At 33.9% G+C, this 21,935-nt stretch overlaps 1 protein-coding gene and 1 long non-coding RNA gene across 2 annotated transcripts; both read left to right on the top strand.

The window, feature by feature from the left end:
* Positions 1–870: 870 nt before the first annotated feature.
* On the top strand, positions 871–1,649 carry LOC121219860 (uncharacterized). Its single transcript, XR_005916866.1, has 2 exons — positions 871–1,009; positions 1,362–1,649. It is a non-coding gene; the product is annotated as an uncharacterized lncRNA (long non-coding RNA).
* A 9,903-nt stretch (positions 1,650–11,552) lies between these two features.
* Positions 11,553–14,048, top strand: LOC107900720 (putative box C/D snoRNA protein SPCC613.07). The gene is made up of 5 exons (XM_041098399.1): positions 11,553–11,958; positions 12,042–12,261; positions 12,339–12,407; positions 12,490–12,622; positions 13,012–14,048. The coding sequence occupies exons 1-5, from the start codon at positions 11,763–11,765 to the stop codon at positions 13,636–13,638; spliced, it is 1,245 nt and encodes a 414-aa protein (XP_040954333.1). The 5' UTR covers positions 11,553–11,762; the 3' UTR covers positions 13,639–14,048.
* The last annotated feature ends 7,887 nt before the right edge of the window (positions 14,049–21,935 follow it).

Below are 21,935 nucleotides of genomic sequence, written 5' to 3'. Positions count from 1 at the left end.
TGCAAAAACGTGAAATAAGAACAGTTAATCTTAAAATGGATAATAAATAAAACATTTAAAAGAAAAAAATGTGGAGTAAAGAAAGTACAAAACAGTTTCAAAATAATTGACACATATAACATGTATAACATATTTCAACATGAGATATAATAATGTATAAAGTACTTAATTTATAGAATCCTGAAATAAATAAAAAATAAAACAGTATGGAAATGAACAATATAAAGAATATCAAAATAAGTAGCACAAGAAACTATTTATATTACATAGTACATAAAAATTTAAAATGGATAATGCCTACACATATTTTTGAAATAAATAAAATATAAGACTCGAGATAAATACTAGTTAATCTAAAACAATCTAGAATAAAATAATATATAAAAGAAAATCCTAAATGATAAAAGAAACAGTTAAAAATATATATGAAAAATATAGATAAGTTTAATATAAAACAAATTCAAATAAATAATAAATATAAGGACTTAAAAAAATAATAAAATAGCCTATTTTTAATAAATAAATAAATAAATAAACTAAATATATTGAGGCCATGGTTGAAACGAAATAAAAAAAATCAGGTCCTAAACTGCAAATATATAAAACAGATTGCTAGGGGCTGAAATAAGATGTGCTGAGGACATGGGGGTCCGATCGTGCAATATTCCTCGTCCCATACGCTCATCATTTTGCGCAGGACCAGATCGGAACAGATGCGAAATTCTGTGGCCGAAATCGAATAAAATAAAGAGTGCATTGAATGCGTCACAGAACTGGAGGGACTAATTGCATAAAATACCCATTAGGGCAATGATGTGCAGCCCTCCAAGACTTCAAACGGTGCCATTTAAAATATTATAAAAGCTAAAAATTAAGGCATTGAGCCATTTTTCAACAATTCTGTAAACCCTAGCCTCCCTCTTTTCCTCTCTGTCGCTTCAAAAACTAGAAGCCACTCTTCCTCAGCCCCGATTTGGACGGAATGAAGAAGAGCCTCGACGGCGCCGGGGTAAGTACTCCGTCTCTTTTCTTTTTTAACTTATATCTTCTTAAATATATGTGTATGTGTGTGTGTGTGTGTGTGTGTATGATAAAATAAGAAGAAGAAAAAAAATAAACAGACAGAAACAAACCAAGAAAACGTAATGAAAAAGAGAAAAGAAAAAAAAACCTTCTCTTAGAAGATTTTTTCGATTTTTTATTGATTCCACAATGTTTTTTTTTCAATCGAATTCCCCCGGCGTTGTTCGATCTTTGGGCTTATAAAGCCGATTTACAAGGTACTTTTATCTACTATTTTTGCTTCATTTCTGCCACTGTTCCTTCACGTTTTTTGCTTCCATTTTTGTCTCTTTTTGCAGGTACATGGCAAGGTCAACTTGCCGTTTTAGTGAAAGGCCGGCTGGCGGTGGCAGACTTCGAGCGTGGTGTATGTTGGAGGCACATGGGAGCAGTGGCGCGAGGCAAGGGCAGGGAACCGTGCTGTTTAGTTTTTGGGCCCCAATGGGCCGTTTTAGATTTTCGGCCTGTGGGTCCATTGGGCTGAAAATTGGGTTTGTCTATTATTGTAATTAGGCTAAAAATTGGACTGTACAATCATATTTGCACATATATATTCATTTCAATTCAAATAATCAATATATTCATAATATATATCAATTCAATCCATTCAATCAACTTTTAATTCAATTCAATGTCAAAGTGTCAAGTACTCACCTCAACACTTACCATATACATTAAATAAAAAAAATTATAACAATTAATAACTAGTTTCGGATTATAGAAATACAAACCAGGAATTCCAAGCTATTCCACATCAACTTTATCTTTTCCCTTTTTAGTTGAGGATTCCGGTACAACGTTAGTTAAGGAATTAAAACAATTAAAATTCATCAATACAATACAACACAATTCAATTTCATATTGAATATTTTAATTTTTATTCAATATTTGCCTAAATTCTAATTTAGTCCCTAAATCGAGACTAATTTTTATTCTTCACAATTAATTCTATATTTCCATACAATTTTCACTTTAAACAAAATTTAACTCCCTATTATCACTTAAATCCCTAAATTTCAAAATTTTTACTATTTAGTCCCTATTACTCAAAATTTACAATCCATTCTACAATTTAATCATTTTTTTCAATTCTAACTTAAAAATTTATCAATTTAATCCCTAATACTAAAGTTATTCAACAATAACAACACTTAAAAACTCAATAATTGCTAAAATTTCGACATGGGTTGGGTAATACTTAACACCGGGATTCTAAAAGTATAAAAATTATAAGAAAAATGGGCTAAATTGACTAACCAATTGAACTTGGAAACTTTGAAACCCCTAAACTTTGCGTTTCTTCTTTCTTTCCCTTTTCTTTTTCTTTCTTTCTTTCTGTTTCGTTTGGCTTCTTTCTTTCTTTCTTTTTTTATTACTTGTTTTATTATAATTATATAATATATATACTTAATACTTAAGATTTTATATTATAATATATATATTAAATTTACAAATATCCTACCTAATGCCGCCTCATTAAAAAACAATGACATAATTGCTTCTTTAGTGCCTTTAATTATTCTTTAATCTATAATTCAACTTTTACCCTATATGCAATTTAGTCCTTATATCTAATTACTCGTAATTTATGGAGATTCACTTAACCAAAACCTATTAACTACATTAAATATATTTACGAGTCCGATTTACGAAAAAAGAGTCCTGAAAATATACTTTTCGATACTTCTGACTATCGAGTCGTTACAATTCTCTCCCTAATTAAATTTTATCCCCGAAATTTACCTGAAAAGAGGTGGGGGTACTGAGATCTCATAGTCTCTTTCGGTTCCCAAGTCGCTTCTTCAACACTATGACTACGCCATAACACTTTCACTAACAGAACTCGCTTATTACACAATTCTTTCACCTCACGTTCCAAAGTCTCAACCAGTTCTTCTTCGCATGACAAATCAGGTTGAATTTCAATATCTTCTGTCGAAATAACATGAGATGGATCCGATCGATATCTTCTAAGTATTAAAACGTGAAAAAATCATGAATTTTTCGTAGTTTCGCTGCAAAGCTAAACAATACGTAACTGGTCCCATTCTTTTAGTGATCTCATACGGTCTAATAAAACAAGGACTCAGTTTCCCTTTTCGACCAAATCTCAAAATTTTCTTCCAAGGAAAAAATTTAAGAAATACTTTATCGCCAATAGAATATTCAATATCTCAATGTTTCAAATTTGCATATGATTTCTATTTATCAAAAGCTATTTTCAATCTATCTCAAATTTTCTTAACAATGACTTTTGTTTCTTGAATTAATTTCAGTCCGATCATTCTTCTTTCACTCAATTCCATCCAACAAACAGGTGATCGACACCTACGACCATATAAGGCTTCATATAGAGTCATTTGAATACTCGATTGAAAACTATTATTGTATACAAATTTGGCCAAAGGTATGTAACACTCCCAACCTGATTCAAAATCAATAACACAAGTGCGAAGAATGTCTTCCAAAATCTAAATAACACGTTCAGATTGCCCGTCAGTCTGCGGGTGAAAAGTTATGCTAAAATTAAGTCTCGTACCAAGAGATTCGTGCAACTATTTCCAAGATCTAGAAGTGAATTGTAGATCTCAATCAGAAATTATCGACATAGGGATACATGCAATCTTACTATTTCTTAAATATAAAATTTAGCAACCTTTTGAAGTGACCAATCTGTCCTGACTGCAATGAAATGAGCCGATTTCGTAAGTCAATCAACAATCACCCGTACAACATTTTTCTTACTTGCCGATAAAGGTAACCCCGTTACAATATCTATTGTGATACAATCTCATTTCCATTCAAGAATAGAAATAAGGCTGAAGTAATCCGGTGGGAACCTGATGTTTTGTCTTAACTCACTGACAAGTTAACATTTAGCCACATACTCGACCACATCTCTTTTCATTCCTGGCCACCAATAAGATTCTTCCAGATCGCGATACATTTTCGTTTCTTCAGGATGCAAAGCAAAAGGACTATCATGAGCTTCGTGAAGTATCAACTCTTTTAATTTAGAAACATCTGGAACGCAAATTCGGTTATAAAATCTCAAGCAACCACAACCATCAATGCTGAAATTTTCTAATATACCATTCTGAACCATTTCTCTTTTCTTCGCCAACTTGTCATATTATAACTGTGGTGACTTGATCTGATCAAACATCACCGGTTTAGTTTTTAGTTCAGCCATTAAGCTTCCATCGTCAATGATACTGAGCTGAGAAAACATTGCTCGCAATTCAATTGCTGCTTTTCTACTCAATGCATCAGCTACAATATTAGCTTTACTAGGGTGGTAATCAATAACACAATCAAAATTTTTCAAAAGCTTTACCCAACGACGCTGCCTCAAATTCAACTCCTTTTGAGATAGAAGATATTTGAGACTTTTATGGTCGACATAAATATAACATTTTTCGCCGTACAGATAATGTCTCCAGATCTTTAAAGCAAAAACCATAGAAGCTAGTTCTAAATCATGCGTCGAATAATTGCGTTTATGCATTTTTAGTTGACGAGATGCATAAGCAATCACTTTCTCATCTTGCATCAAAACACAACCAAGATCGCTCAAGGAAGCGTCACTATAAATGACAAAACCCTTTCCCGATACTGGTAAAGTAAAAAATCGGCGCTTCAGTCAACATCTGCTTCAATTTCTCAAAACTTTCTTGACACTGATCGTCCTAAACGAACTGAACATTCTTTTGCAACAACTTTGTCATTGGCAAGGCTATCTTCAAAAATCCATTTACAAATCTTCGATAATAACCAGCTAATCCAAGAAAACTACGAACCTTTGACACATTCCTCGGTGCTTTCCATCAAACCATTGCCTCTATCTTTTTTGAATCAACTCTAATTTCATCTTCTGAGATAACATGACCCAAAAATTCAACCTCTGATAACTAGAATTCATGCTTACTAAGCTTTCTGTATAATTGTTTCTGTCATAACTCTTGTTAAACAATTCTGAGGTGTTGCTCATGCTCGGATTCAGATTTCGAATAAACCAAAATATCATCAATAAAAACTACCACAAAATGATCCAAATACAATTGGAAAATACGGTTCATGAGATCCATAAATGCTGTCGGAGCATTCGTCAATCCAAAAGGCATCACTAAAAATTCATAATGACTATATCGTGTACGAAATGCCGTCTTCGGTACATCATTCTTTCAATTTCAACTGATAGTAACTCGATCTCAAATCGATCTTTGAAAAGACAGAAGTTCCTTTTAGTTGATCAAATAAGTTCCTTTTAATTTTAATTGAGTCGATCTTTTTACAGCAATCCAGAATCACCCTTTGCTCCGTAAGCCAATCCATACCCAAAATCATATCAAAATCGCCAAACGACATTATCAATAAATCAACAAGGAAGGTTATATTCTGTATCACTAACGGACATCTCTTACACACCTGATCCACTAACACAGATTGTCCCAATGGACTAGACACCACTATCGATACTCTAAACGTCTCAGATTTAAACTTCCCGACTCAATCTATTTAGTATTAACATATGAATGTGAAGATCCTGAATCTATAAAGTATAAGCAGGTTCTGAATGTAATAAAAATATATCTGTCACAATATCATTAGCATCACCATCCTCACGAGTCCGCACAACATAAGCTCGAGCTGTCATTTTGGCCTCCGACTGTTGAGTACCAATATCACTTCCCTTTCCAGCACCACCTCTTGAAAATGAACCACTTCAACTTGACCCGCGACCCCTAGAAGTAGGCATAGATCTCTGAGAAATAACAGGTGTAGAATTTTCATTCTTTGGACACTCTCTAACAAAATGTTTTGTAGATCCACAGTGAAAACAACCTCCAGTTAACTTCCAGCATTCACCACGGTGCTTTTTCCCACAATGCTAACAATTTGGAATATCAGTATCCCTGGATGGACCTAGCATACTACCCGTAGACACAGTCGGTTGTCTATCACGATTTCTATCAATTCTATCAGACTTAAAATTTGATCTCTAACTACCACGAAATTCTTTTAATCTTTTCGGTTGTGGATTTGAGCTTGCAGCTCCAGGACGCTTTCCACATGTACTAATATTCTCAATATTTTTGTCAAAACCCAGGACTTCCTCTACCATTCTTTCCCGTTCAACTAAATCTGTAAACTTAGTAATTCTGTACGATACCAATTGTACTCGTAACTCATCGCGTAATTTGCAACTGTCAATTTCAAACGGCACAAATTCAACAGCATACCTACTAAGTCGTGAAAACTCTCGTTCATAACCAACCACAGACATTTCACCTTGTTTCAGCATCAAAAACTCTTGTTTTCTGCCTTCAATATAATATACAATTTACCCACATATATCTTTTGAAATTCCTTTTAGAAGAATTCCAAATTTACCTGATCTGCTGATACATGACACGTCACTGACTGCCACTAGGTATATGCTTCTCCTTACAGTAGAAAAACATCACATATTACACTTTCACGCAGGTTGCATTCAAGTTATTGCAAGATGCGTTTAGTGGATTCAATCCAAACTTCAACTGTAGAAGGATCAACTCCTTTCAATCCTAAGACTTAGTTGCACCGTATTTACGCAATTCTTTAATCTAAGCTCGACGAAGAATAGGTGCAGATCTCGTAGCAAATGTGGTTCCCGCCACTTGCTGAAGAGCATTAGCGATAGCTCGGAGTAACTGTGAATCATCTCTTTCCTCAATATTACCTCGTTCAATGTTAGGTTGTTGAATATTAATAGGATTAACACTTGGTATTGCCAATTCGGTTCCATCTAACTCATTAGAGACACCATCTCCGGTATACATCTCTTGATCATCATCATTATAATCATCCGACATTTTCAACTATAAAACAAAAACAAATATATCAGCATCCAAGTCCCGACTCAATTTAACTCAATTATGGCATGTACCTCTAGACTCAATTCCGAGCTCGATTTAGTCCAAGAATTGGCTAAACCTGCAAAACTCTGATACCACTAAATGTAACACCCTTAACCCATATCCGTCGCCAAAATAGGGTTTTGAAGCATTACCAAAGTTTATCGATCAAATAGGCAGAATTCTCAAACATTTCATATCATCAAAACAAGTCATCAAAGCATCATTTTAATCCAAATTATAAACATACCAAATCCAAATCAAATTGCCTAGTTCATGAGCACTTAAACATAAAATTAAATTCACATTCACTGATCTAGATTTAGTTCAATTTACCATGCCATAATATGACTTCAAAAACAAACACATTTTTATATGTATAAAACCAACCAATATTAAACTTATAATCTCATTTACATTCAATCCACAAAATAACTATTATTTAGACACCCTAGGTATATGCCGACATAAAAGAGTAATCATTACCACGTTTGAGTAAAGGAGCATTGTTAGATGTTGAATCGACAATCAAAATTGAAGTACCTAATCAACGTACGGAAAACAAAACCCTACGCTGAGTAAAACTCAGTGGTATTTCTATAATCCGAATATTTAAAGACAAGATAATATAATATGCATATTTTAATTATAAGCACATTTGAATATTTAAGACCACATTTATTCATACAATGGCATTAGTCATTCAATATTCAATTCATAAATACATCATTTCATACCATTCTCAAATCTCATCACTTGCTATATAATAGCTTTTCACAATTTAATATATATATCATTTAAACAATAATATTATTCAATCTATATCCAATTCATGAATACGTAATTCATGTGTCTCATTTTCATGTTTAAATTCACTATCCCATTTTCATTCACATACAATATCATCCAATATCAATCATAGTGCTATTTTATTTAATTACCCCTATTAACACGACTCAGACTCGGATGGATACACGGATCCAACCAACACACAAGTTTAGCACCTAGAGCCTTATCTAATAAATTCGAAGAAATAGCTGCGCCCAGCGCTATATAAATTTGACACCCAGTGTCTTATCGGTTAAACCGAAGTAAATTGGCACCCAGTGCCTCATCGACTCGAAGTCGAAGAAATCCTTGAACTCTTCAATCATATGGCATGTCATCTATATCCGACTCAGCCCAATACAGTTAATAGGGTTTAATTTCACTTTCCAAATACAATCAATATTCAATTATCATATTTGCACATATATATTCATTTCAATTCAAATAATCAATATATTCATAATATATTTCAATTCAATCCATTCAATCAACTTTTAATTCAATTCAATGTCAAAGTGCCAAGTACTCACCTCAACACTTACCATATGCATCAAATAAAAAAATACAACAATTAATAACTAGTTTCGGATTATAGAAATACAAACCAAGAATTCCGAGCTATTCCACGTCAACTTTATCTTTCCCATTTTTAGTTGAGGATTACGATACGATGTTAGCTACGGAATTAAAACAATTAAAATTCATCAATACAACACAATTCAATTTCGTATTGAATATTTTAATTTTTATTCAATATTTGCATAAATTCCAATTTAGTCCCTAAATGGAGACTAATTTTTATTCTTCACAATTAATTATATATTTCCATACAATTTCTATTTTAAACTAAATTTAACTCGCTATTTTCACTTAAATCCCTAAATTTCAAAATCTTCACAATTTAGTCCCTATTACTCAAAATTTATAATTCATTCTAAAGTTTAATCATTTTTTCATTTCTAACTTAATAATCTATCAATTTAATCCCTAATACTAAAATTATTCAACAATAACAACATTTAAAAACTCAATGATTGTTAAAATTCCGACATGGGTCGGGTAGTACTTAACACTAGGATTCCAAAAACATAAAAATTACAAGAAAAATGGGCTAAATTGACTAACCAATTGAACTTGGAAACTTTGAAACCCCTAAGCTTTGTGTTTTTTCTTTCTTTCCCTTTTTCTTTTTCTTTCTTTCTTTATGTTTCGTTTGGCTTCTTTTTTTTATTACTTGTTTTATTATAATTATATAATATATATACTTAATACTTAAGATTTTATATTATAATATATATATTAAATTTACAAATATCTTACCTAATGCCGCCACTTTAAAGAACAATGGCGTAATTGCTTCTTTAGTCCCTTTAATTATTCTTTAATCTATAATTCAACTTTCACCATATATGCAATTTAGTCCTTATACCTAATTACTCTTAATTCATGCAAATTCACTTAACCAAAACCTAATTAACTACACTACTAACTTCGTAAATATTTAAATATTTACGAGTCTAATTTACGAAAATAGAGTCCCAAAAATGCACTTTTCGACACCCTTGACTAACGTGTTGTTACAACTTGACTTTCGATATGCACCACTTGTACTTTGACTAATTGACCAATTAATAAAATCTAACTCATAAATATTAATTATATATATAGACTCTCTTGTCAGAATTGTGGTCTAGAAACCATTGTTTTTGACACCACTGAAAAACAGGTTGTTACAGAAAACTTTGAGGTAATTCACCTAGATGATTACAACTTTGTACTTGGCTTTAATTTCATTGACAAGATTAATGCTTTATTAATTCCTTTTGCTAACTGCATTTGTATCTTGGATGCTCGACAACAACAATGCGTTGTACTGATGAATTAAGACATGATGGGTGAGACTAAGGTATTGTCGGCTATCCAGCTAGCTAAGAATGTTCTGTGTGGTGGGAATATTGACTTGGTAGATTAGAGTACTACAAATAACCCTTGGAAATGCTAGAGGGGCAGAATACCAATATGAAACCTGTTAAGTTATCATTTAGGTTACCACTTATCAGAGAGGTGGGTTGTGCATTAAACTTTGAGGGAAAAGTGGTGATGCAAACTAAACAGTAGAACAGAATAAATGCTACGAGTGAGGTACATCTCAAACACATATCTAGTGTTTTACATTATGACTTACCGTTGGCTTGGCAAAGATATAAAGGCCCTTTCAGAGTTTTGAAGCAGGTAAGCTGAGGGGTTTACAAACCATAGTTAGTAGCAATACTCAAGGTTAACCTAGTGTTCAATGTGGGAGTGTCGAAGCCTATTTATGTGGATAAAAAAGATCCCAATCTGGGCAAGTCACAATGGGGGCAAGTAAAAGCAGTGGCTTTTTACGATCAAGATGTACAAAAGAGAGAAATTGTTTGAGTTAGATAATGGAAGAGACATAACCTAAGGAAAATGTTTTGAGAGGTGGGGCTACTCGATAGAGAGAGTAGTTGGAAATTAGTCGAAGCATCAAAACCGTTTTGAGATGAGTCAAACCAGTGTCGTTCTGAGGACGTCGCAAGAATAGGAGGGGGAGAATGTCACGAACCGCAGATTAAAGCCCGTGACTATTGTGAACAGAATGTCCCATTGATGTCAACTTACTAAATGGGGCTTATTTGACTCGCTTGAACTAACACGACTTGTGGAACACATGGAAAAGCCGATCTACTTGAAGCATTGGTGGCCTAGAGAAACACTTCAGTAATGTAAATCTTAAGGGATAAAGATGTATTGAGTTTAAATCTTATAGGACTTTCATATTGTAGATAAGCACAAGTCTCAAACGTTGATGTAACTTAATATGTACTGTTGGTTTTGGGGGAGCTCAACTATAAATAGAAGCCTTCCCCCTTATTTGTATACGCTCAGTTGTAAACCTTCAAAGTAATAAATTACTTTTGAGAGCATTTACTCAAACACTTAGTGTGCGCTATTTTTCCGTGGCTTTTTGTTTGTTCATAACTTTTTTTTCATTCAAGTTTGCTTCCACTTTTCTTTGGTGCCTTAGAAAATTTCTGTAGGAATTCTCATTTTTCAAGAGTAGGCTAACTTAGGTAAGATTTGAACTCAAGAAATCGTCTAAGGCTGCACAATTTGCCAAACTAAAATTCTAGCCCCATGACAATAGTTGTTGCTCAACCTTATTCTCTCAACTTTCCTCCACTTTTCCTTGATCTTCTTATTAACTTAAAGATAAGAAAGTGTCTTGAAGTACCAAGTCTAATGCCCTTATAATTCACCTTGTCCATTGAAAGTTCAACCCAAAACTTAGAATCCTATATATCTAACCATTCCTCGGCCCATCCCCAATATCAAATACATTAATTATTAATTTTTGTACTATTTGTAATAGGGGTGATATCAGTTCAATTGAGGTTTTTGTATTTTTTGAATAGTATTATCGTTCAATTTGTCTCTCGATTTTTTTATATTAGATTTTTTTTAGCTTGTTTAAAGTATTTTTAAAAAAATATTTCTAAAAAATAAATAAAAATAATCAATAACTTTTATATGATACTTTTTAAAATTATTATTTGTATAAATTCAATAAAAATAAAATTCAGTTTAATTTTAACTTTTATAAATTGTCTAAACATTTAGATTGAAATCATTTTGGATTTTTTTTTGTTAGCAGTAATTTGTTATATCTTAAATAAAGAGACTAATTTGTCGTTATTATTTTATCTATTGATTAATGTTTGTTTTGGGGTTCAATATTGGTGTTCTGTTTCGACTAATGTTGTGTTTTACATGGTATTATTTTTGTGGTCCGGGATTGGGGCGAAAAACGCAGCGTTTCAGGGAAGAAAAAAAAATCCATAGCAGAGGCGGTACTGCGGAAAAGTGTTTCATAAAATAAAATAAAACCCTAGCAAAAGCTTCGATGCAGGCGTAAAACCCTTGTTCCCACCCCCTGTTTTCATTCGTAAGAAAATGGAGGAACCAAAGATTGGGGATTGCGAAGAGTGCAAAAAGAAGGCGTCAAAATACAAGTGCCCAGGTTGCTGCCTCCGCACCTGCAGCCTCCCTTGCGTTAATGCTCACAAGCAACGCATTGGCTGCACTGGCAAACGCAACATCACTTCCTTTGTTCCCCTCTCTCGCTTCGACGATAATCTTCTCCTCTCCGGTTTCACTTCCACTTCCTTTTCCTATTTATTTATTGTTTTTGTACGAGCCCATTCATCTTTACTGAACCTAAATTGCTTGTAGATTATAATCTGCTGGAGGAAACGAAGAGGGTCGCTGAATCTGCTACAAGAATAAGGTCCAAGCTATTTAACACTACTAATGGTGGATATCATCCTCATTTTAAGCTACCACATCCTCTTCGAAACCTCCGCACTGCTGCTGCCTCTCGCAGAACTAAGCTCTTGTTTCTGCCTTCTGGAATGTCTAAGAGGGAAACTAATCAAACTCGATTTAACCACAGGTTGTTCCCTGTATGATACCTTTGTTAAGATTAATTCCCTAGCAAACGCTTAATTACAAGTTTTGCTCTGTCTATAGGAAGAAGTATATTTCATGGACTATTGAATGGCGGTTTCACTCTACAGATGTTGTTTTACTTGACCATGGGTGAGCTTTCCCCATCTTCTATATATATTGAATTTTATTAGATGATTGTTTAATAGATAACTGATGCTTTATTTTTTGCCAGTATACATGAAGATACAAGCCTCTGTTCATTAATTGAAAACCATCTCCAACCTGGTCCCTGGAATCATCCTCTTAGGAAGTTCTGCGAGGAGCAGCTCGACTCCCTCAAGTTTTTTATCCGAAAATACCCTAAGGTGATTTAGGCCTCTGGGTTTCATTCTTTTTTATTCTTTTGAGTTATACACTCACCAACTTGCACATACTCACGCAGAGCATGTTGGTTGTTGTTTGCTCGATTTTTCTATATTTCAGCAGTTTAGCATTTGGGGCATTTCCAAGTTTAAATTGGAGTTAAGCTCTGTGATCCTATAGATATGTGCAATTTACTGAAGTTTCTACCTCAGATTCTTGAAATCGTGATATCTAGATCATGTTTAATGCAGACATCCTGGATTGAAGACAATTGGCTTGTCTATTTTGACCTTGGATTATATATTATATGTATTGATGCTTGCCTTTTCACGTTATTGTCTGCTGAAAATGTTCTGTCCATCCTATAGATGATTTTCTTGTGTTATTGTAGGGATCCAAATCACCTTTCCGGGAGTTAGACATAAAGGCCCCATTACGGAAACTATTAGCTGATATGGTTGTTCTAGAGTATCCTGTGATTCATGTGTTTCTTCCTTCGGAACACTGTGATTTTGAAGTTATCAGGGAGAATCATCTCGTCACTAATGGGCCAGAGGGAAAAGATTCTAGCGGTGCTGATAATGAAATACCAAAAGGTGTTGCCTTCAAGGAGGAGGAAATAGAAGACAATGGTAGCTCTTTAGAACCTCAGGTCTTTGATCTTATGAAGCATGTGCTGTCAAGTCCAATGCATCAAATCCCTTCTCAAAACAAGTCTGAGAAAGCATTCGGTGGTAACTCAGTTTTGTCTTTGTCGGCAAGAGCCGGGGCAGGAAACAGGGTACATTCCAGCCCCCAGGCTAAGGACTCTGGATTATTTGATGACATGGAGTTTGATTTTGATCAAGGCTTAATAGATGCATATTCAGACCTGATTGCCGAAATTAATCCAGATGACTTTCTTGATTTAGAAGGTGAATTTGCTAAGCAACCAGAAACAGAAGATAGAACAGACCTTTCAAATTCAAGGGGAGTTTTCTTTGCTGAGGAATTGGAGGAGGGGGAGATCCTAGATTAATTTATTATGGTCAATCTTTCTGGGGAAGCAGCGAAACAATGGTTAGAAGAAGAATTTTCTAAGAGTTGTTGCTCACGACTGATCATAATCTCCACGGACAATCTGCCCCAGCTTGTCATATCTGTAGAGCAAACCCTGCAACTCTGTGTCATACTGAAGTTGTTCAATTACCTGGTAATGCACAAGATCAGGACAATTACATGGACATCTTGTAAATGCAATAGCTTATATATAATTTCATTCCTGCTGAAAGGTATCTGGTTGAGAGGGGGAGGTGAATGTGTTTTTTTTTTTTTTTTTGCTTGATATTAAAGAGGCCTTGGATTCATGTTATTCTTTTTGGTTAGTTGGGTGTACTCGCGATTGTTGAGGAAGTTAAATTGCATCACATGCTGGTTTTTGTCTACAAATTTGGCTGAATGATCAAATTGTTAGAAGTACAGCTGAATTCCCCTTCTAACTGCAAGTCCTAGATGAACAATGGGCTAATTACGGTTTGCAACATATTTGATTCACGGTTGGACTCAAAATCACTCAGTTTCCCCCCACCTTTCAACTTTAATGCTAAGTGTAGAAATTTGGGAAGTTGCTAATAAACTTTTGTTATGAGAAGCAAAATGAAAGTCCCCCTTTCTCATATTTCCTATTGGGTGTAGTACTGTGCTGTTAAGTACCTCTAAAAAGTGCCACAAGACACGAGCAAAGCATCCCATAATTTCAAGTCCTATGTTTAAAAGTTTATAGAGTTGGGCGTCTGCACTACTGTGGTCTTCTGGTCTGAGGCCTTCTACGCAAGTAAATCACCTCATCTAATGAACCATGATTCGTGTCTACTCGGCCCTTGCCAAGTCATGGCATTAGATGAAAATGTGATGTAGCTTGATTATAACACACAATAATTTGCTTCAACAAAATCCTCAGCAGGAGTTTAGAGATGCAATTTTGAGAATTATAACATACTTATTAATACACTTGTAAGCATTGGGTTCGAGTCTCAGGAGTATAGTTCCATTTAATGGGTGAGTGATTTGTTATGAGGCTGATGATATGCACTGACTGTAGGCAAAGGTAGCTTTCCCTCACTTAATACTTTATTTCCTAATTGAAAATATATATATAATCAATCCTCAAGAGGTTAAGAGGTCTGCGTTATTTTTAGCTCTCAATATCACTTTGCTTGATGCGAAAAAAGAAAAAAGGATGAATAGCCTTGGAAGGTAATTATCACTGCATTATCAACATAAATCTTGAAAAGATGACATTGTTATTCATTAGTTAAACATTAAAATTGCAAGGTGCAGCTCTAGTTTTAGCTTTAAGATACAAAACCCCAGAACAAGAACAACAACAAATAGGCATAGATCTAATTTTGGTCATTAATGATCAAGGCTCACTTAACATCCCCAAACACTCAGTTGACTCTTTGGATGGGCAACAATAGATGGGTTGATTTCAAGACAACCGAGTATTGATTGCACTTGTATTCCCCGTCAGGGTGGGCAAGCAAGAAGGATAAACTATTTTGTTTTGTTTTTTAATTGCGCAAATCTTATATTTGGTGGTGATGAATGATGAGAACATAGTGTTGAGGTTAATATCTGGTAAATTAGTCTGTGTTTTTTTATAAAACATTTTATTATACCCTTATAGATACTTATCAATTTTTTGATTTTATTTGTAAAATCTAAAAACTTCATTGATAATATACCAAATATTATTATAGCCTCAAAAAAAGGTTTCATGGAGTGTGACAGAAAGTAATTAAATGATTGAAGTGAGTTGGGCTTGCGAGTGAAGAGGATGTAATTATTGAAGGTGGGGGTAGGGTAGCATTAACTTAGATGATCCAAAAACCCAATAGATAGACCCTACTACCTGACTCGGCTGAACATGTAATGTTACAGGCCGGACATATAAATGTTTCCATTCCTCCGGTGTGTCATTCATTCAAAACTGGAAAATATTTTAACTACAACATTAAGGGCACATTTGGTTTGCTATAATAGAATAGAGCTATAATGGAATAGAGGTGTAATAGTAATTTAATTGTTTGGTTGAATGGAATGGAATAGAATTGTAAAAGTATTCTTGTGTTTGGTTGAATGGAATAATATTGTAATAGTATAAGAAAAAAAACTAAAATAACTAAAATACCCTTAACAGAATTTTTATTAGGTAGATGATTATTGTTATTGTTATTAAATTTTAATAATATTATTAATATAAATAATAAATAATTTAATCATATTTTAACATAATTATTGTTAAATATAATTTAATAAAAAAAAATATAATTTAATAAAATTTTTAATATAATTATTCTTATATGAATTTACTAAAATCATAATATATAATACTATAAAAATAATATATAATCTATTTTATTATTTTTAAACCGCAATACATATTTAATGTGTTAAAATATAATTAGTGAAACAAATAATTTAATTATTCTACAATGAAATCAAAAATATTAGAAGTAATAAATAACTTCAGAATTATATTTTACATCCAAACATAATATTCATATATTAACTGTAATACCCAATTTATGCCCGGCCCATTTTGTTAAACCAAATAAAAAAGAAAAACAAAACAAAACATTTAAGTTTAGCTCAAATGTCCATTTACACAGCCCAATTACAATTATAATTAAAAAAAACTAACTAAAACTAAGCCCGATCCTAAGCATCAGCCCGAATTCGACCCATGCCCAAAACGAATTCAGATGCAGAAACCCTAGCCCAGCCTCAACGCAAGCAAAAGTCGGAAGCCCTAATGGTTGGTGCGCCGCTCCTGCCTTCAGCACGCATCGAGCCTCCGCGCCACGCACGCCTCAGGTAGCCTCCGTACTTGCCACGTCCACTGCCCCGTACGGCCGTACCTGCACAAGCAAACAAGCCAAAACAGACAAAACAACAACGAAGAATAACGAATATAAAAGGATTTTCTTTTTATTTTCTTTTCATTTTTTATTCTCTTTGTAATTCTGGCCATAAAAGAGGCCCATTCGAATATTGTAAAAAAGGAACCGACATTCAGAACACAAGAAATTGAAAACTTAAAAGGTGATTTCCCAGTTTTTTTTCCTTTTTCCATTTTTGCTGGTTACGTAGATTGGAACACAAACAAGAATCAAAGAAAAATATCGAAAAGGACTGAAGTTCTTTTTACTCTTTTCGTTTTTTCGGTTGTTTCTACAATTATTTTTAATTCACTATTCGAATAGAAAGAGAATAAAAGGAAGAGATCGGGAAGGAAGGGTTTACCTTCGTTATATCCGCCGGATCCCTATCTCTCTCGTCGCAATCGGAGCAGAGGGGGATCTGAGGGGGTCGAGTTGCGACAATGATAAAAAACGGAGGCGGCGTTCCCCTCTTTTCTGCAATACAAAATGAAACATTTAGGTTTTTTTTAGGGCTTAGTTTAGCCTTTATCTGTTGAAGGGAACGACGTCGTTTAATGCCAAAGCAATGGTTTCAAAACGGCGCCGTTTGAAGGCCTATGACCCGCGCGGTGACCCGACCCGAGGGCAGGATCCGCGCACTTTCGTTCACTAGTCTATTTGCGTGGCGAGTCCCTCTGATTTTGTGGAGTTTCGATTTGATTTTCTTCAATTCTTTGAATTTGTTTCACATATTTGTTTTTGTTTTCACTTGGATCCAATTTTAAACGGTGTCGTTTTCTGTGTTAAGTTCTGCTTATTTATTTTTTGCGTTTAATTGCTAATTTAGTCCCGTAATATTAAGTCAGATTTCAATTTAGTGCATGTTGGTCTTTCTTTTTTATTTTTTATATTAGATTTTAAATATATTTAATCCTATTTTGACATATATATATATATATCAAAATTTAGTATTATTTTAATATTTAGCTTTTGATAGTTTTTTATATTTTATTATTATCATATAACAAGTTAATATTTTGTATTATTGATCATACCTTTTAAATTCGCCGTGCAATAGTTTTTATTATTATTTTTGTTATACGTTTCAGGAAAATGTTAATATTTAATTTATTATTCATTAATACACATTTTTGAAGATTTGATATAATTTATATGTATATTTTGTCTTATCTTTATTTAAAAATTTATTCTTTTAATATATTATATATCAAATATTTACATAATATTTTTTTTTTGCATATAACACAATTCTTCATACACATGTGAATTATTAATTATTTTAAAAATATGTGTTAACGTTATGATATTAGATATTATTAAGATTATGGATTTCAAGAATTTTTAATATGTTTATGTAAGATATTTTAAATCGATTTTATTTATATGTAATTCATTAAAAACTTATGTATGAAATTTTTTTGTATGGTATATTTGTATGATTATGTTGTATACTATTTTTATGAAATTAATAAATGTATATTAGTTGTTACGAATTCGTTTCAAAATATTGTTCTATAATGCTATTATCATTTCATGCCAAGTTTATTGTAAATTCATGTATAATGTGAGTAAAATTGTTGTTACTTCATTTGTATTTATTTATTGCTTATTCGGCTACTTCTTAGTCTAAGTTTGAATTATCATTGATCTTTTACATTACATGCTTCTCTTAAAACTTTTACTTTTCTCATTCTATTTCATATTAAAAAAAGCCTAGTGTTCATAATTCTCGAAAGAATTGTGCCTTAACTTACTGGGTTACAATTTTTTCTCGATGAATTTAAATGGCTATGTGCTTATTTTATTAAAACCGTCCAATTTTAAAACTAAGCATTTAGGATTTCAAGATGTTAGATCCTAACTTACTGGATACAACGTTTTGTTATCTCGTTTTTAAAATAAAGGTAATATTCGATATTTGGGAATTTGGTGAAATCGAACCCTAACTTACTGGGTTTTGATCTACTCATTTGGCCCAAATAATCGAATATCCTTCTCAAATGCATGGGTTTTTAAAGTTAAAAGATAAATTTAATTTTGAAGATTAAAAATGTTGCGCCCTAACTCACTGGGCGTAACATTTTATTTCTTTGAAATAAGAGTGTTTTATTATTCAATTTATTCAAGTTAAAAGGATCGTATTTTTTTAAATCTTTTCAAAGTTTCGACACTAAGACATTAAACAATCAATTCGGTACCAATTTTGGGCGTTACAAGGGTGCTAACCCTTCCTCGTGCGTAACCGACTCCCGAACCTATTTTCTCAAAATTCGTAGACCAAAACCGTTTTTAAGGTGAGCCGATCATACCCCAATAAAGGATCGGTGGTGACTCCCGTTTTCATTTTAAAAGTCGATCCCTATTTTTCAAATCTTTAAAACTGGTTTCGACAGCTTGGTGACTCCACTGGGGATCTTTAGAGAGTCAGGCCATAAAATTGTTTGTTTTTGTCTTATTGTCAAAAATTAAAATTTGATTTGAAAAATTACGATCTTCTCTTTGTACTTGTTTGCATGATTATTGTAAATTGAGTCATATATTTTGGCATCATATCGCATAAGACTGTTTAGTCTTGTTCTTTTAAATAGGAGTGAGAAGCTACTCCTTCGTGAGGTTTTCACCTCCGTGCAGGATAGTGAATCACTTTTGGGATACATCCGTACCTATGTCTTCGTGAGATTTTCATCTCCGTCCAGCCATAGAGAAATGTATTCCCCTGAACCGAACTCGGTCTATATGAGCCTATAATGGGTGAAGATCAAGGAATCTGCTGGTTCGGGTACCTTGACTTTAGAACCAACCCTCATATAGTGGACTTAGGAACTTAACCTAGGTAGAGCCACTCCAAATCCCTAGTGGTTACCTGATTAGGTACTTTCTGTTTTCCTTGTTTGTTTCTATTTTGTACTAACCCCTCTTGTTGTGTTTTGATTATGATTGCATTGCATTTGCATCTTAGGAAAGAGATATTGATTCAAGTTCGATTACTAAATTAGAAAGCTTGTCATGGAATACGAATTCCTTGATAAAGTGGAAACTAATACGACTTCCCGAATATATTCTGAGAAACGCAAGAATGGCGATGGAAGAGTTCGTGACCTTGCTTCGTGGCATGAGGATTCAAGGCGATTGTCTAAGAGCCTTCGACGTCCCAACTTCCTTAAAGAAGTTGACGAGCCTTATGAAGATGAACAGATGATGGATCGTGACCAAGATCAAGAAAAGAAGCTAGTAATGGCATATATTGGAAATTGGCGAGATTATCTCAAACATACGGATGAATAAAAAGATTGATATTGTCTCTTGAAATATAAGGGCGAAGCCGTACATGCATCCGCTTTATGTAAAGGAATTTGCTTTCTAGAAAAGTTTTCTAAATGTAATTGAATCAGATTCAACGTCTCTTTAGGCATTCATTTCATGCATTTGCATTACATGCATTAGAGTCCATTGAAAGAGTCTAATTGAGTAAATTTGTTTCAGCTAATCTGGAAAACCAGTCAACCAAATATCCTTACGGTACTCGTCGCAAAGCTAAAGAAATGGATCAAAGATTAGAGAAATTGGAGAAAATGCAAAAGGATATGCAATATCAACTACAGAAACAAATGAATGAGCAATTGGAAAAAATTCAATAGGACATGACAAAAAGGATGCAGGAGTCTCAAAAGGACATGATGACTGAGCTGACGCAATTACTAAAAGGAATAAATAAGGGGAAGGGTCCTATGGTTAATGATGAAGGAGAAGACAAGGATAGACATATCTATCCTCTAGGCTTTACACCTCTGCATGCGCAGATTCAGACCGAGGTACCTCTGCGCAGATCTTCTGTTTCAATTGAGCCTCAGCGGTTTCAAACTAATGTTTCAATGTTGATAAACTTTCAGGCTGGATCAGGTTCTAATCCTAGAGATAACCCAGTGAATCTTGTTATTCCTGATTTCGATGAAATGGTTGAAAAAGAGAAGGCAAACGTCGAACTGTCGAAATAATGGGAGGATAGGTGTAAATGGTTGGAGGAAAAATTCAAAGCCCTGGAAAGCGCCGATAGTTACCATGGAATCGATGCAAAAGATCTAAGCTTGGTTTCAGACTTAGTACTCCCTCACAAGTTCAAGATGCTTGAATTTGAGAAATATAGTGGGACCAGTTGCCCAGAAGCCCATATCATCATGTTCTGTAGGAGAATGACTGGGTATATTAACAATGACCAGTTATTAATACATTATTTTCAGGATAGCCTCATTGGAGAAGCGTTGAAATGGTACAATCAGTTGAGCCGTACCGAGATTGGTTCATGGAAGGACCTAGTACAGGCATTCATGAAACAATACGGTCATGTAACGGATATGGTTTCCGATAGAATCACCTTGCAAAATTTGGAAAAGAAATCGAGCGAAAGTTTTAGGCAGTATGCACAGAGATGGAGGGGAGGTTGCAGTCCAGGTTCAGCCACCCCTCTTGGAGAAAGAGACGACAATGCTCTTCATCAATACACTGAAGGCCCCGTTCATTAAGCATATGTTAGGAAGCGCAACAAAAAGCTTTTCCGACATAGTTATGAATGGTGAAATGATTGAGAATGCTATAAGAGCAAGAAAAATTGAGGCGGAAGAGAGTGATAAGAGGTTAACCCCAAGGAGAAGAGAAAATGAGGTGAATAACATAGGTTATTCAAGGTCAGCAAGTCATCCAAGTAAATGGGTCACTAGTCAACAAGGTTCATTGAGACAAGAATCTGGAGTGAAACCAAGTACTGAGAAACTCTAGTTCACACCAATTCCGATGTCGTACAAAGAGTTGTATCAACGCTTATTCGATGCGCGTATGTCGCCCCTTTTTACTCAAAGCCCCTGTAACCTCCGTACCCCAAATGGTATGATGCGAATGCACAGTGTGATTACCATGCGGGAATTGGGGGACATTCGATAGAAAATTACACCGTCTTTAAAAAGCTTGTTGAAAGGCTCATTAACATGAGTGTTGTCAAGTTTGATGACTCCAGTGCAGAAAATCCGTTACCCAATTATAATTGATAATGGAGTGAATGCAATGTATGAAGAAGAGTGAGAAATGTTCACATCGATGAAAAGCAACTGAATGATGGACCTTGTTAGATATCCGCCCTTATAAATTTGGAGTGCTCTAAGTAATCAGACTGCGGAAGAAAGCCCTGTAGTTTTTAGAACTTTATTTAGAGTAATGTTCAGAACATTTTTGTTGTTTTTAGCGTAAAAATGATAGAAATTCCTTTGTGAAATAGGCTAATGTCTGAATGCCATTATTCTAATAAAATACATCTTTGCATGCATTTTTGAGCCAAAATTTTCCTTTTTTTTGAATAATTACTCATTTATTCTTTTAAAATTATCTTCCACATCATTCT

This window comes from Gossypium hirsutum, chromosome D08 (assembly GCF_007990345.1).
Source record: "Gossypium hirsutum isolate 1008001.06 chromosome D08, Gossypium_hirsutum_v2.1, whole genome shotgun sequence".
NCBI lineage: Eukaryota > Viridiplantae > Streptophyta > Magnoliopsida > Malvales > Malvaceae > Gossypium > Gossypium hirsutum.
This window is presented reverse-complemented; position numbering and strand designations above follow the sequence as displayed.